The sequence below is a fragment of the Stomoxys calcitrans genome, chromosome 4 (genome assembly GCF_963082655.1).
Source record: "Stomoxys calcitrans chromosome 4, idStoCalc2.1, whole genome shotgun sequence".
NCBI classification, from domain to species: Eukaryota; Metazoa; Arthropoda; class Insecta; order Diptera; family Muscidae; genus Stomoxys; species Stomoxys calcitrans.
This window is the reverse complement of record NC_081555.1, coordinates 60,652,230-60,667,717: the sequence shown is the minus strand read 5'-3', so window position 1 is coordinate 60,667,717 and position 15,488 is coordinate 60,652,230. Positions and strand designations below refer to the sequence as shown.

At 43.8% G+C, this 15,488-nt stretch overlaps 1 protein-coding gene and 1 long non-coding RNA gene across 4 annotated transcripts in view; one reads left to right on the top strand and one right to left on the bottom strand.

Moving 5' to 3' along the window:
* Window positions 1-13,842, bottom strand: part of LOC106095763 (uncharacterized) — a 30,516-nt gene extending 16,674 nt beyond the window's left edge. The window contains exons 1-4 of one of the 2 annotated variants that reach the window (XM_059367952.1): window positions 13,518-13,841; window positions 13,071-13,445; window positions 4,916-5,020; window positions 4,243-4,842 (exon numbers count right to left, since the gene is read on the bottom strand). In XM_059367952.1, the coding sequence (XP_059223935.1) occupies window positions 4,832-4,842; window positions 4,916-5,020; window positions 13,071-13,383 (429 nt within the window). In that variant the 5' untranslated portion in view covers window positions 13,384-13,445; window positions 13,518-13,841 and the 3' untranslated portion in view covers window positions 4,243-4,831. Of the gene's footprint in view, window positions 1-4,242; window positions 4,843-4,915; window positions 5,021-13,070; window positions 13,446-13,517 lie in introns of those variants that run through there. The other variant, XR_009398161.1, reaches the window with a different exon arrangement.
* Window positions 1,272-2,243, top strand: LOC131997273 (uncharacterized). Of its 2 annotated transcripts, none has more exons than XR_009398166.1 (3): window positions 1,272-1,355; window positions 1,433-1,495; window positions 1,561-2,243. It is a non-coding gene; the product is annotated as an uncharacterized LOC131997273 (long non-coding RNA). The 2 variants fall into 2 exon arrangements; XR_009398165.1 differs by having other exon boundaries at window positions 1,272-1,359.
* Window positions 13,843-15,488: the final 1,646 nt, after the last annotated feature.

The following is a 15,488-nucleotide window of genomic DNA, read 5'->3' as shown; positions in this document are numbered from 1 at the left end:
CTGTAACAGGCTTATAAATATGATAGCAAAATAATATTGAGCTTAAAACTTATATCGGACAAAACTCATCGATATGTGAGAAGTTTGCCCCTGACCTTCATGGAATGTTGATGGGCACATTTACATTTGCAACAGGAATAATAACACGAGATGATTGTGAAACAATTTAAATTTGAACCTTTATACTATTAAATTAATTTAACAAAATGCAAATTTAAAACGTTATTATTCTACTACCATTCTATAACATCGTTGTCTAAGACGTGCAATAATTCTTTAATATTACGAAAGCCATGCGTTGGTTGAGCCTTGTTAAGATCGATTTCGTTCGGTGTTATTAGAATGCTGGACCAACCAGCATTGCGAGCACCCAAATAATCCAGGGCATACATATTTCCTATATGTAAGGCTTCGTGGGCTTCAACTTTACTAATTGCCAGCGATGCATCATAAATCTCCTTGCTCGGTTTTGAAAACCCCACTTCATAAGATGTCAATATGAAATCAAACTTATCCGCTAAATTTACTTCAGATAAAACTTTTTTCAGACTTGGGTCGAAATTCGAAATAACACCCACTTTCTTGCCAGCATTACGTACTCTGTCGACCAGTTCCCTGCCACCTTCGATGTGACGATAACAATCACTTGTTCTATAAGTACGAACTAAAATGTTCGTCAGTTCTTTGAGTTTGTGTTGATCAATGTCAGGTTTGGCACAATAGAAAATATTGGATACCAGGGTTGACCACCATTGCTGCCATGTGAAGTTTGGTATGTTGCAACCCCAGTTGGGATACTGTCTATTCATGGCCATGAATTCCTTTTTAAAGCATCTTTCCATTGCTACTTGATCAATATCGGTAACTCCTAATTGCGCGGCCGTCTTCGCATACTGAACAGCCGGGGCTCTGCTAAAGCGGATCAATGTATCTGTTATGTCGAATGTTACTAAGCGAAAACGGTTAAGGTTAGCTAAGCACTTTATACTAGCCATAACTAAAAACTTGCAAAAATATTTTTATCTCTATCTTTTTAATTAGAAGTATTATGAAAACATATGTTTACATTTATATTAGCTGTGTTCGAGAACTCAAAAATTTTTGCAAATTTTCACAAATTTTTATTAGAAGTCGTTCGCGTACTTTATTTGCCAGCAAGAGAGCGCGAGAGCAAGCAAATTTTGACAGTTAGAAAATAGAGAAACCTACAAAATTACTACTGGGACTTTTTTGCCAGCAGAAATTTGCAACTTAGAACAGCTGTTTTATGAAAATCAGCCTTTACATTACAATACAAAAGCTAATTGATTACAATAAAATTAAAAGCTAACGTCAAAATTGATAAAAAGGTAGAGGTATGTAAGTAAAATATATAAATATTGTTTATTAGTAATTATTAAATTTGTTTCATTTTTATTTATTTTTAATGAAGATTCAAGGCAGCAGCTAATGTTCAGGTACAGAAAACTCGACAAATGATGTTCTACATTAGAAGGTAAGTGCAAAATTAGGGGAATTATTTGGAAATTCTTGAAAAATTAAAACATTGTATCCTTCCAGAAACCAAGAAAATAACAATTATCGGTTTCTTGAGTGTTTTAATGGAATCATCCTCATCGGAGAGCTACGATGAAACCAACACCGTTCGTTTCTTTGAATTTCTTAAGGAGGGAAGATGCTGCCTGGGGATTGAGTGGGTCTAGCTGGGCAGTTAAACAAGTGACGCACAGTGGGCTTAGAAAAATTTAGTGAAAATTAGTCTGCCAATTGTGAACGGATATCTTCAATGGTAACAATTTTTCCGTAGCCGCCATATGAGCAAATAGAAAGCTCCCTCAGCCTCACATCAGTGGATGTAGCAATTTATCTAGCCACAATATCCAAAAGCATTAGATGGTTAGTCCAAGGTATCTTTTTGAGTACAACAAGTGTACTTTTGTATACGGTGAAGGCATGTAAAGCAGTTTTAGTTCTATGCAGCATTCGAAAAGCATGCTGATGCTCGGCGAATTGAAATTGTCTAACGAAAGGAGAGGAAGGAGTAGTCTCTCATTCGTCTTGGCTACTGATGAGAGAAGGGAGATCGGTCTGTACGACTCGCCCATGCTCGTGTCCTTTTCAGGTTTCAGTAGCGGGATCAGACTGCCTATCTTCCAAACATCGGGTACTATTGGGTTGCCCAAAAAGTAATTGCGGATTTTTCATATAGTCGGCGTTGACAAATTTTTTCACAGCTTGTGACTCTGTAATTGCATTCTTTCTTCTGTCAGTTATCAGCTGTTACTTTTAGCTTGCTTTAGAAAAAAAGTGTAAAAAAAGTATATTTGATTAAAGGTTATTCTAAGTTTTATTAACAATGCATTTACTTTCTTTTAAAAAATCCACAATTACTTTTTGGGCAACCCAATACAAACAACATGTCTATGTCAAGGGAAGGTCGGTGGAGACTGCCCTGTACGAGGTTGTGCATAAAATAGAACAATCCTTCGATGCCAAAACGTACACACTGGCGGTATGCATTGACATCGAGGGAGCTTTTGACAATGTGCGGACCGACATACTGATCCAATCCTTAGACCAGTACTGGGTGGACCCGGTCCTTAGAGACTGGATAAACCATATGCTAAGGAAGAGGTAGATAAATTTTGTGTCCCATGGCATAAATATAAGGGAGAAAGTGGCACAGGGGGCATTTTATCGCCATTCCTAAGGGTGACCACTATAAATGACTTATTATGAGAGTAAGGATCCGAACGAGCTATGCAGAAGGGCCGAAAGGGTTTTGCATATGGCATACGACTGGGCGAGACCCAGAGTTTTCATTGTTAACCCTGAGAAGACTGAAATATGACTGTTCACGAGGAAGACGAAGGAGGGCCAATTTAACGCAACACGTTTCCTCAATAGGACGATTTCGATATCTGACAAGGTCAAATACTTAGGTGTGATCTTGGACAGGATACTTAATTGGAAGTGTCATATTCAGGCTCGAAATTGGGCCTGAATCCGAGGATAGTCCAATGGTTTTACAGGTGCGTGATTAGACCAATACTTACTAACGCCTCAGTAGTTTGGTGGACTGCTAAGAAAAAGTGTAACATTAAGACCATACAACAGGTTTAGAGAACATTTTGTCTTGGCATAGGCGGAGCGATGAGGACCACCCCCACTAGGGCACTGGAGACTATTCTAGATATCCGAACCATTGACATACAGATTAAGTGTGAGGCAGCCACTGCGGCTATGAGACTTAAGGCGATGGGAGAATGGATTGAGGATGGGAGCAGCTCATACCGTCTCGGTATAATGGAGGCGACGATAGGAAACCTGGAAGGAAGAGAAGAGGTTTCCGATCGGATACCTGAGATGAACCCTAAAATTGAGTGCCAGGCACTGCTGCCATCGGCGCAGTTTTTGATTGACGGAACCCTAGTATTGCCCTCTGGAAGATCATGGCCTTGGGGTTTACATTGAGAACCCACGGACTGAGATCTGTTTAAGACTGCCTGACCATAATACGGTCCTGCAGCGGAGATCCGGGCGATCACGGAATGCGTGAAGTGGTGTGGTGCTAACGCGATGACGTCGAGTGTGAACATCTTTACCGACAGTAAAATTGCCATAAGGGCAATAACAAGCAGGTCACGAACAGTTTTGCAGTGTAAAAAGGAGATTAACGCCTTCTCTGAGGATGGCAAAATCCGCATCGCTTGGGAGCCGGGCCATAACGAAATAAGGGGAAATAAAAGGGCATACGATTTAGCGGTAAAGGCCAGAGGAATGCCGTCAATAAACTTGGTTAATCCGAAGCCTCTCGGGTCGACGCAGTCCCAGTTAAGATATTGGGCAACGAATGCGCATGAAACATTGTGAAACAGCGAAACGGTCGGTAAGACGGCGAAAATCCTATGGGGGGTCCAGATCGTGAGAAGACGACGCTATTACTGAAAGGAAGTAAGAATTTAGTCAGTATTGCTATTGGTATCATAACGGGACACATAGGACTACGAGCTCACTTATGTAAAATCGTTGAGGCAAGTGATAGCAGGCATGCGTTGGAGCATTTCCTTTGCCATTGCCCGGCTTTCGCGTCCAACAGATACCGGTAATTAGGTGGAGACACAATATCTGACATAAACCAACTTAGGGGAGTGGTATTGAAAACATTTAAGGATTTTGTAAGCATGCACATAAAAAGTGCAATAATAATGCAAATCGGAGGAAAATAAATATATAAAGGAATTATTTCCAAATCTGAACCGATTCCCAATTAAAAAAATTGTCTGTGCCAAATATGAAGACGATCGAATAAAAATTGCGACCTGTAAATCAAACAAATCAATATAGGCAATGAGACGGACAGACAAACACACGGACAGAAAGAGGGTCATGAAATAAGAGAGTGATTCTGAGTTGATCCATATACTATGGATCTATCTCTCCCTCTTCCTTTCAAAAATTGACCCACCCTAGTGCATATGAATTGAAGCCACACCATTAAATAACTTGAGAGTAGTAAACTCATATCGGGAATGGGATTCATATGGGGAATCCTTCTGACCGGATTTGGTATGTACTACAAGAGCATTTATTGTGCTCTCAAGGATCCTCCAAAATGTATGTGGGAAGTAACTTTATGTTCAATTGCTCAACAAAAAGCAAAATTGAGACCCTAAGGTCGCTTAGCAGGATACACTTCTGGTTTAGTTATCAATAAAGGGGTTCTTAGTTTTGATATGAGAGAAATATGGTCACTGTTTCTTAACAACAACTTTATTAAAGGGTATGTGGAGTCCAATTCGATCATCATTTATGTAAGTCATCAAATATTCTATATCGTATCTACAATAGGTTATCATGACAGATACAACATTATTTTTTTATTTATCGTTTAAAAAATTATAAATATACTTACCGGGTGATAATTCAGACACAGGCGTACTTGAAGGCGTCGGACTATGTCCGGGAGGTAGATAATGTGATGGTGAACCACTGTTTGAACCGCCACCGTTATTACCGCCTGAAATAGTCAAAAAGATATTGAAATTATATAATTATGTTATTTGTATTGTTCTAACATGTGTATAAATATTTTATATGTATATATGTTTGGATTGGGCGGTCCCCAAATTTTGATATTTGATCTGTGTGTGTTTGGGTAACTATTACCAATTACAATTAAAAATCAATCAAACCCATGGCAGCCGGTTTTGAGCACCGGATTGACCCGATGGAATCCTGCATCTTCAAGGGCTGCCGCCCCAGTGTATGTGTTCGTCCTTTTTTCGTCATAGGAGGGACACACACCCCGGAGTGCCTTCTCGCCACGCTTCTGGTCCGTACCGGGAATGAAAAGAACCCCGGACTCTGGTACTGTTTGGTTTGCCAGAACCGCCTCCATCATCGATCGGTGTCGGTGGGAATACAGTCACAGTGAACATGTTGCAAGGTGCTGTGCGAATATAGACATTAGTGGGTCACAAGTGTCGCCATATCTTCTGCGACCTCGTCGTCGAACTTTGTAACTCCCCATCTCTCAATATATGCAACAGATTTCTAGCCTTTATATTGCCAGCTCAGTGCAGAGAAGTATATCTCTGCGCATCACTTTTCATGGCATTCTCCCTTACGTAACGACCAGCGGGGCATACCTTTGTGCAGAGCAGATTGAAGGCTCCACGTTTTGCACGGTGATTGAGGATGCGCCCACTAGGACTACGAGGAGGTGTAGCAGCTCGCCAGACATTTCCATCGCATTCTTTGATCTCCTGAGTGACGTATCCAGTCATTTCTTTGGGATCAGACCACTTCCCCTTTGATAACCTCTGAGCGCCGGACGTTTATTAATCAAAAAAAAAAAAAAATGACACCCTCCTCAAGTGGGCTAGTTGCCGAGGGGGAATTCCGAGACATCAGCAGCCTTACTACACAGCTCGCTTTATACCAGCCGGTAGAATACTCCAAGTGCGGCTCAATTTCCCGGCGCAGGCAGGGGTACTCGCAGACGAGCGCGATGGGATTCGTTGCACAGACTCCACTAGCCCCAGAATCAGGGAGCTGAATCTGGAAATTAGCAGGGTACTCAACGAACATAAGCGGAATTTTTGACTGCAACACTTGGAGCAATGTAACTGGTTTAGGCAAGCTGTGGTCTGTGGTCCCGCCTCGAACCCCAGTAGACGGGACGACAGTAACTCAGTCACTTTTGGCGGAGTAACCGTGACTGATCCGATGAGGTGCGCCAGGTTGTTCAACCGTCAATTTATTGTGCAGCCCGAGAGTGACAGGGCAAGGAGGAGAGCCACTCGCCGTATTTGTGGTCTCCGAGCCGATGAACAGCCAATTTACCGTAGGCGAAGTTACGAATGTCATTTATGGCGCCAAATCATTTAAGGCGTTGGGCCCCGACGGAATCTCTACATTGATGCTGAAGAATCTGGATTCACCTGGAGTTGAGTACTTTACCACTGTCCTTAACCTGCCATTGAACACTCTTATAGTTCCCGATGTCTGGAAAATGGGCAGAGTGATCCCGCTACTGAAGCCTGGAAAAGACCCTAGTTTGGGGGAGTCGTACAGACCGATCTCCCTTCTCTCACCAGTAGCAAAGACGCTTGAGGCCTTACTCCTCCCGAGCCTCGTAGGAGAATTTCCATTCGCCGAGCATCAACATGGATTTCGGAGACTGCATAGCACAACAACAGCTTTGCATGCCATCACCGCACACATTTGCCGTGGCTTCAATCAACCCAGGCCATGTGATAGGACGGTCCTTGTGGCACTGGACCTATCGAAGGCATTCGACACGGTCAGCCATGCCAAATTATTTGAGAATTTCGCCAACACGTCCCTCCAGCCAGGCCTGAAACGATGGGTCGCGAATTATCTGTGTGGCCGCCAGTCATTTGTGGAATTTATGGATAAGAAGTCGAAACACCGTAGAGTGAAACAGGGAGTTCCCCAAGGTGGGGTGATATTTCGGGCACTGTTTAACCTCTACCTATCCTCCATTCCAGCCCCTCCAAATGGCATAGGGCATCGTCATATGCGGACGATTGTACGATCATGACATCAGGCCCCCCACCCATTGATGACATCTGCGATAGGTTAAACGTCTACCTTGATGAACTTGGCTCTTACTTCGCTGCCAGAAATCTGAAGATATCTGTCCCAAAATCCTTGGTGTCACATTTGACAGCTCTTACAAATTCTCATCACATGCCACAGTAATTTGCAATAAAATCAAAAGAAAAAAAAAGTCCTTAAGTCACTTGCCGGTAGCACATAGGGTGCTGATAAAGAAACCTTGTTGATCACATGCGAAGCATTTGGCCGGTCAGTGGTAAATTATACAGCGCCAGTGTGGTCTCGTCATCTCTGTGATACGCAGTGAAATAACATTCAGATCAGTCCGAGTGCCACTGTTCGGACTGCGACGAGCTGCCTCCTCAGTTCTAACGTGGACCACCTCCATCAGGAGACAAAGATCCTACCCGTGCGAAGACATAACTACATGCTGTTTAAGCAATACCTTCTGACTGACACGGTAGCAGATGCATTGAATAGCTAATGGGTGAATGTGGTTTTGTTGAACTACCGCCTCCGATTGGACCTGAACAACTGACCTAGTGGCATGGGGTGGATTAATATCTGCACCCTCTTTTCAACCTAACCTAACCAAAATGGCTCTTACTCTCCTGTAAATTATTACTGGAAAAGTACGCTAACAGACTTAATATAACTATCAGGTAGTGTACCGCAAAACAGCTGAGTACAATTTTTTCTCGCGAAGTCCTTTATCTTTCAACGAGTTTTGGTCATTATTGTTAAGAACCATAACAAACACAAACGAAATATGGCGCGAACTAGTAACCATGACCTAATTAACAGGTAGTGTACCGTAAACAGCTGAGTACAATTTTTTCTCGCGAGTGCACTTTCTGTTAACAAGTTTTGGTTGTATTTTGTAAGTATTATAGTTAAGAACCATAACACACACAAACAATGAAAATGGCGCGAACTAGTAACATAAACAAAATCAGGGTTGCACTGATTTTGACAGATTGTGCACACTACCTGTAAATGAATATATCTTGTCTATACAAAGTCATATCAATGAACTTACGTTTATGAGCTCTTTTATGAGCATCTTTGTTTTTATTATATATTTATTGCCTGTCCAGTAACAGCAAGGGCCGCGGGGAAGCCTTTTCTCCCGCTTGCTGTTTTATATGTAATACATCATATTATACATTTCAATATTGCAAGTAGCATTTCATAACAAGTCCAATGTGTAATAGAATAAGACAACAATAGTTCTATATGTTCATGTTAACCACTCGTTTATACCATTGTCAATTCATTGAAAAAGAAGAAGACTCAATAAAAACCTATTACTACTACTACTACTACATATATCTGGTCTATGTGTCTTTGTTTGTTTGTTTTCTTGTTATGAAATCCTCTGCTTGCCTTGGCTTCATATGACACTCATCTAAATAGTTCTTATTCGCAAACAGCATACGATGTCCGACACTCAAATTGAAAAGCACATCCACTGAACGATTGCTGAATCGTTCGATCAACTCTTGCTCTATTGTCATATGAAGAGCATTTCTAGTTAACATTGTTTTGATGTGGCATGCATAACAGGCGCTTGTTTTGGCACGAGTGGCATTTGAGTGCCAAATTTAGGGTCTCATGCAGTTCTCTGGTGCATACCAAGCTTTGCCATAAAAATGCATTGACATATCCCGAAATGCATTGACATATCGTTACTGTGACCGAAAATTTCGCTTGCAGGTACGCAGCTAAAATGAAATTTTCATTGCACAACAAGGTGACATAAGAGGCATTTTTTCTTGCGACTACGAATGAAATTGTATGTTTTTAAAGCTCGATGCTAAATGGAATAAAGTTATATGTAAATAAAAACGATTAATTACGGCACACATATACCATATTGAAGCCACTACCCGTCAAAATCAGGGATTAGTGCAACTCTAATTTGTTGTTGTTGTTGTAGCAGTTTATTGTGTTCTATCTTTAGTCTGCTTGATTCTGTTGAGTGTCAAGACCCAGGAACTCCGCGACTAAGATGGGGTGCGTCCACAGGGATGTGGGTCTGGCCGGGCAGTTAAACAGGTGACGTGTATCGTGCGGTCCCTGGTTACAATCGGGACATACATCTTGCACGTCGGCATCAATCCTAGCTCTGTGGGAATTGAGGCGGCTGCATCTGCCGGAACGTAATTGAGACAGAACTACTCTGGTTTGCCGGGGGAGGTCGATTTCTTCGGGTGCAATGGGTGGCGGTCGTTCTCCAAGGACTACATTCACCCGGTAGCCAATTAACGCGTCTGCTACCGTGTCTGCATGAATGTTGTTCAGATCCGCTTGATATGCCGCTTGATCTAGAGGTTCTCTCTTGTAGCGCTGAACCTCACGCTCTAGATCGTGTAGATCTACCTTAAGGCTTCTGGGCGGTGGGTATCTTTCCACAAGATGATGATTTGGATGATTTCTGCGATAACAGCCCAGAAGGTATTGCTTAGACAGCATGTAGTTATGTCTTCGCACTGGTAGGATCTTTGTCTCCTGATGGAGTTGGTCCACATGAGACAGCCCGTCGCAGTTCGGAGGGCGGCATTCTGACAGATCTGAATATTATTCCACTGCGTGTCACAAAGTTGACGTGACAACACTGGCGCTGCATAACTTACCACAGACCGGCCAATTGCTTTGTACGTGGTCAACAAGGTTTCTTTGTCTGCGCCCCAAGTGCTGCCAGCAAGTGACCTGAGGACCTTGTTTCTACTTTTGACTTTATTGCAGATTGCTGTGGCATGTGGGGAGAAAGTGTAGGAGCTGTCAAATGTGACGCCAAGTATTTTGGGACACTTGATGGTCGGAATCATTTCTCCATCGACCATCACAGTCAGCTCAGTATTCACCCAAGCGTATTTGTAGTGAACAGTGTGGCTGAAGATTTGGTGGCGGATATCTTCAGATTTCTTGCAGCGAAATATGAGGCAAACTCGTTGAGGTAGACGTTCAACCTATCGCAGATGTCATAAATGGGTGGGGGGCCTGATGCCATGATCGTACGATTGTACGATCATGACATCGTACAATGATACGATCTCTATGCCTTCTGGAGGGGGTGGGATGGAGGATAGGAAGAGGTTAAACAGAGCCGGAGATATCACCCCACCTTGGGGAACTCCCTGTTTCACTCTACGGTGTTTCGACTTCTTATCCCTAAATTCCACAAATGACTGGCGGCCACACAGATAATTCGCGACCCAACGTTTCAGGCCTGCCTGGAGGGACGTGTTGGCGAAATTCTCAAATAATTTGGCATGGCTGACCGTGTCGAATGCCTTCGATAGGTCCAGTGCCACAAGGACCGTCCTATCACATGGCCTGGGTTGATTGAAGCCACGGCAAAAGCGTGCGGTGATGGCATGCAAAGCTGTTGTTGTGCTATGCAGTCTCCGAAATCCATGTTGATGCTCGGCGAATGGAAATTCTCCTACGAGGGTCGGGAGGAGTAAGGCCTCAAGCGTCTTTGCTACTGGTGAGAGAAGGGAGATCGGTCTGTACGACTCCCCCAAACTCGGGTCTTTTCCAGGCTTCAGTAGCGGGATCACTCTGCCCATTTTCCAGACATCGGGAACTATAAGAGTGTTCAATGACAGGTTAAGGACAGTGGTAAAGTACTCAACTCCAGGTGAATCCAGATTCTTCAGCATCAATGTAGAGATTCCGTCGGGGCCCAACGCCTTGGAAGATTTGGCGCTACGGATGACATTCGTAACTTCGCCCACGGTAAATTGTGATGGCTGATCATCGGCTCGGAGACCACGAATACGGCGAATGGCTCTCCTCCTTGCCCTGTCTCTCTCGGGATGCACAATAAATTGACGGTTGAACAACCTGGCGCATCTCTTCGGATCAGTCACGGTTATCTCGCCCGCCTGCCGGGGTTCGAGAGAGACTTAACAGTGGCTCACAGTTTGCCTGCACCGGTGCCTAAGTTACATTGCTCCAAGTGTTCCAGCCACAAATTCCGCTTATGTTCGTTGACTACCCTGTTTATTTCCAGATTCAGCTCGCTGATTCTGGGGTTAGCGGGGTCCATAGCACGAATCCCATCACGCTCGTCTGCGAGTAGCACTGCTTGCGTCGGGAAATTGGGTCGCACATGTGGTATTCGACCGCCTGGTATAAAGCGAGCGGCTGCTGCGTTGAGGATGTCTCGGAATTTCCTCTCGGCCACAAGCACATCAGAGGGGGGTGGCAGTTCATTGAAGCGGCGATTGGTATACTCTCTGAAGCCAGTCCAATCGGCCTTCTTATAATTGATGAACGTCCGGCGCTCAGAGGTTATGAAGTCGGGTGGTCGGTCGATGGTGAGAATTATGGGGAGGTGGTCTGACCCCAAAGAGATGACGGCTTGCCAGGATACGTCACTCAGGAGATCAGGGGATGCAATTGAGATGTCTGGCGAGCTGCTGCACCTCCTCGTAATCCTAGTGGGGGCATCCTCATTCACCGTGCAAAACGTGGAGCTATCTGTCTGCTCTGCCAAAGCTATGCCACGCTGGTCGTTACCTAGGGGAGAATGCCATGACGTGTGATGTGCATTAAAATCCCCCAGAACCAGACGACTATGGCCAGATAGCAACCCACTTATGTCGTGGTTGTAAGCCTGGCCATTAATCGGGACACAGCTACCAACCGGCGGTATATACACGTTATATATCTCTATCTCGGCAGTACCAGACCTGACTGCTACCCCCATACATTCCATGTATGGTTCACTAGCGTCAAGCGCAGGCGACATAGGTCTATACTGCACGGAATGGTGTATAACGAAGGCCAATCCCCCACCTCCATTCCTTGAGCGATCCTTACGTAGCACATTGTAACCGTGACAACTGTGCAAGCTGCAGGTTTTGGTCAGCTTTGTCTCCTGGATCGCTGCGACCCATATGCTCTTCCGACTCATAAAATCTACGATCTCATCAATCCTGCCACGCAGTCCCTTGCAGTTTAACTGCAAGAACGATACAGTTCCCGGCGCTAGCCTGGCAGTAGTGGGGCTAGGGTGCTGTCGTTGCATAAATTGCCGTACGGGAGAGGTCGGGGGGTCACATAGTCCGACGACTAGGACGCCGAAGGCGACGACGGCGACGCTTGTGACCCACTGCTGGCTATGTTCGCACAGCACCTGGCGACATAGCCAGTATGACTATACTCCCGTAGCGAAGTTAGGCCAGAGCAAGAACGGAAATGTACCCACTCCAAGCACCGGTTACACCTCACCGACCGACCGATGATGAAGGCGGTTCTGGCAAACCGAACAGAACCAGGGTCCGGGGTTCTTTTCAATCCCGGCACGGACCAGAAGCGTACGGAGAAGGCAATCCGGGATGTGCCTCTCCCATGACGAAAAAAGACGAACACGTACACTGAGGCGGCAGCCCTTGCCGATGAGGATTCCATCGGGTCAATCCGGTGCGTACACCCGGCTGCCATGGGATTGACTCTAATTTGTGCATGCTACTAGTTTGCGCCATTTTTCGTTGTTTGTGGGTGGTATGGTTCCTAATATATTGGAGGCCACCGTAGCGCAAAATTTAGCATGTCCGCCTATGACGCTGAACGCCTGGATTCGAATCCTAGCGAGACCACCAGAAAGAAAATTGTCACCGAAAGTTTTCCCCTCTTAATGCTGGCAACATTTGAGAGGTACCATGCCATGTAAAACTTCTCTGAACTTCTGAGTTTGAATCATGACGAGAATATCAGCGGTGGTTATCCCCTCCTAATGCTGGCGTCAGGTGTGAGTTAATATGCTATTAATAGAAGTCAAGGAAGCCATGTCGCACTGGGGCACGTCGTTTGGACTCAACTATAAAATGGAAGTCCCTATCATTGAGCTAAAACTTGAATCGGACGGCACTCAATTATATCTGAGACGTTTGCCCCTGTTCCTCAATGGAATGTCCATGGGCTAATTTGCAATAATGTAAGGCAACGAATACGATGTTGTTGTGTTGTACATTTTGTATGCTTATTTCCGATGAATATCCAGATCCAGAAACTGCGTCGAGTCGAGTTGTTTGGCTGGGTTGTTAAACAGATGACGTGTGTCGTGTGGTCCCAGGTCACTATGCGGACACACGTCGGTATCAATCGGTGCTCTGTAGGAGTTGATGCGTCTACATCTGCCGGATCGTTATTGAGCCAGAACTGCTCTGGTCTGCCAATTTCTTCAGGTGCAATGGGAGGCGTACGTTCTCCAAGGACTACATTCGCCCGGTAGCTATTTACTTCATCTACTACCGTTTTTGCATAAATGTTGTCTTTTTTCATAGCTTGTGACTCTGTAATTGCATTCTTTCTTCTGTCAGTTATCAGCTGTGACTTTTAGCTTGCTTTGGAAAAAAAGTGTAAAAAAAGTATATTTGATTAAAGTTTATTCTAAGTATTATTAAAAATGCATTTACTTTCTTTTATAAAATCCGCAATTACTTTTTGGGTAAGCCAATAGTTATGTCTTCGCATGGGTAGGAACTTTTTCTCCTGATGAAGGTGGTCCACGTGAGAACTGAATAGACAGGCCGTCGCAGTTCGATGAGCGGCATCCTGCACATCTGAATATTATGCCACTGCGTATCGAAGCCAACGATACCGTTTCAGCAAAAATACATACGGAACTGCTTAACGAAACGGGAAATGTTCATATAGACTCTACACATTGGCTACAACCTACAGAAGGGCTAAATATTCATGAAACCAGCAATTCTACGGATGGGCTATCCCAAACCATTGACTTTTCCTATGACGATATTTATATATATATATATATATAAATATATATATATATATATATATATATATATATATATATATATATATATATATATATACATATATATATATATATATATATATATATATATATATATATACATATATATATATATATATATATATATATAAATATAAATATATATATATATATATATATATATATATATATATATATATATATATATATATATATATATATATAATTCTCACCATCGACCGACCACCCGACTTCATAACCTCTGAGCGCCGGACGTTCATCAATTATAAGAAGGCCGATTGGACTGGCTTCAGAGAGTATACCAATCGCCGCTTCAATGAACTGCCACCCCCCTCTGTTGTGCTTGTGGCCGAGAGGAAATTCCGAGACATCCTCAACGCAGCAGCCGCTCGCTTTATACCAGGCGCTCGAATACCACATGTGCGACCCAATTTCCCGACGCAAGCAGTGCTACTCGCAGACGAGCGTGATGGGATTCGTGCTATGGACCCCGCTAACCCCAGAATCAGCGAGCTGAATCTGGAAATAAACAGGGTAGTCAACGAACATAAGCGGAATTTGTGGCTGGAACACTTGGAGCAATGTAACTTAGGCACCGGTGCAGGCAAACTGTGAGCCACTGTTAAGACTCTCTCGAACCCCGGCAGGCTGGCGAGATAACCGTGACTGATCCGAAGAGATGCGCCAGGTTGTTCAACCGTCAATTTATTGTGCATCCCGAGAGAGACAGGGCAAAGAGGAGAGCCATTCGCCGTATTCGTGGTCTCCGAGCCGATGATCAGCCATCACAATTTACCGTGGGCGAAGTTACGAATGTCATTCATGGCGCCAAATCATTTAAGGCGTTGGGCCCCGACGGAATCTCTACATTGATGCTGAAGAATCTGGATTCACCTGGAGTTGAGTACTTCACCACTGTCCTTAACCTGCCATTGAACACTCTTATAGTTCCCGATGTCTGGAAAATGGGCAGAGTGATCCCGCTACTGAAGCCTGGAAAAGACCCGAGTTTGGGGGAGTCGTACAGACCGATCTCCCTTCTCTCACCAGTAGCAAAGACGCTTGAGGCCTTACTCCTCCCGAGCCTCGTAGGAGAATTTCCATTCGCCGAGCATCAACATGGATTTCGGAGACTGCATAGCACAACAACAGCTTTGCATGCCATCACCGCACACATTTGCCGTGGCTTCAATCAACCCAGGCCATGTGATATTGGATTTACTTTAACAATAACACTTTGTTACTTTCATTTATTATTTTTTATGTTTTACCAAGGTAGTCTTTGAAGTAATTTCTCACATAGTATACATATTTTTCATTTGTGAAAAATCTTCTTGTTACTTCTAATAAAACCTTTGAATTGAAAACAATTCGAAACATTCTTCGTCTTCTTGCATTAGCTGACCTCTTAATAGGTTATGGGCCTACGCTAAAATCTTTCGGGAACAATAATCATCAAAGGAAAAATATAAAAGGAAGCTGAAAATGGATTTAAAGCTAACATTTCCCAATTTAAGTACCAATAATTACCATTCCTGGAAATTTAATGTTGAAATGGTTCTCTTGGAAAGGGAATTGTGGAATCATATTACGGACGCCATACCTG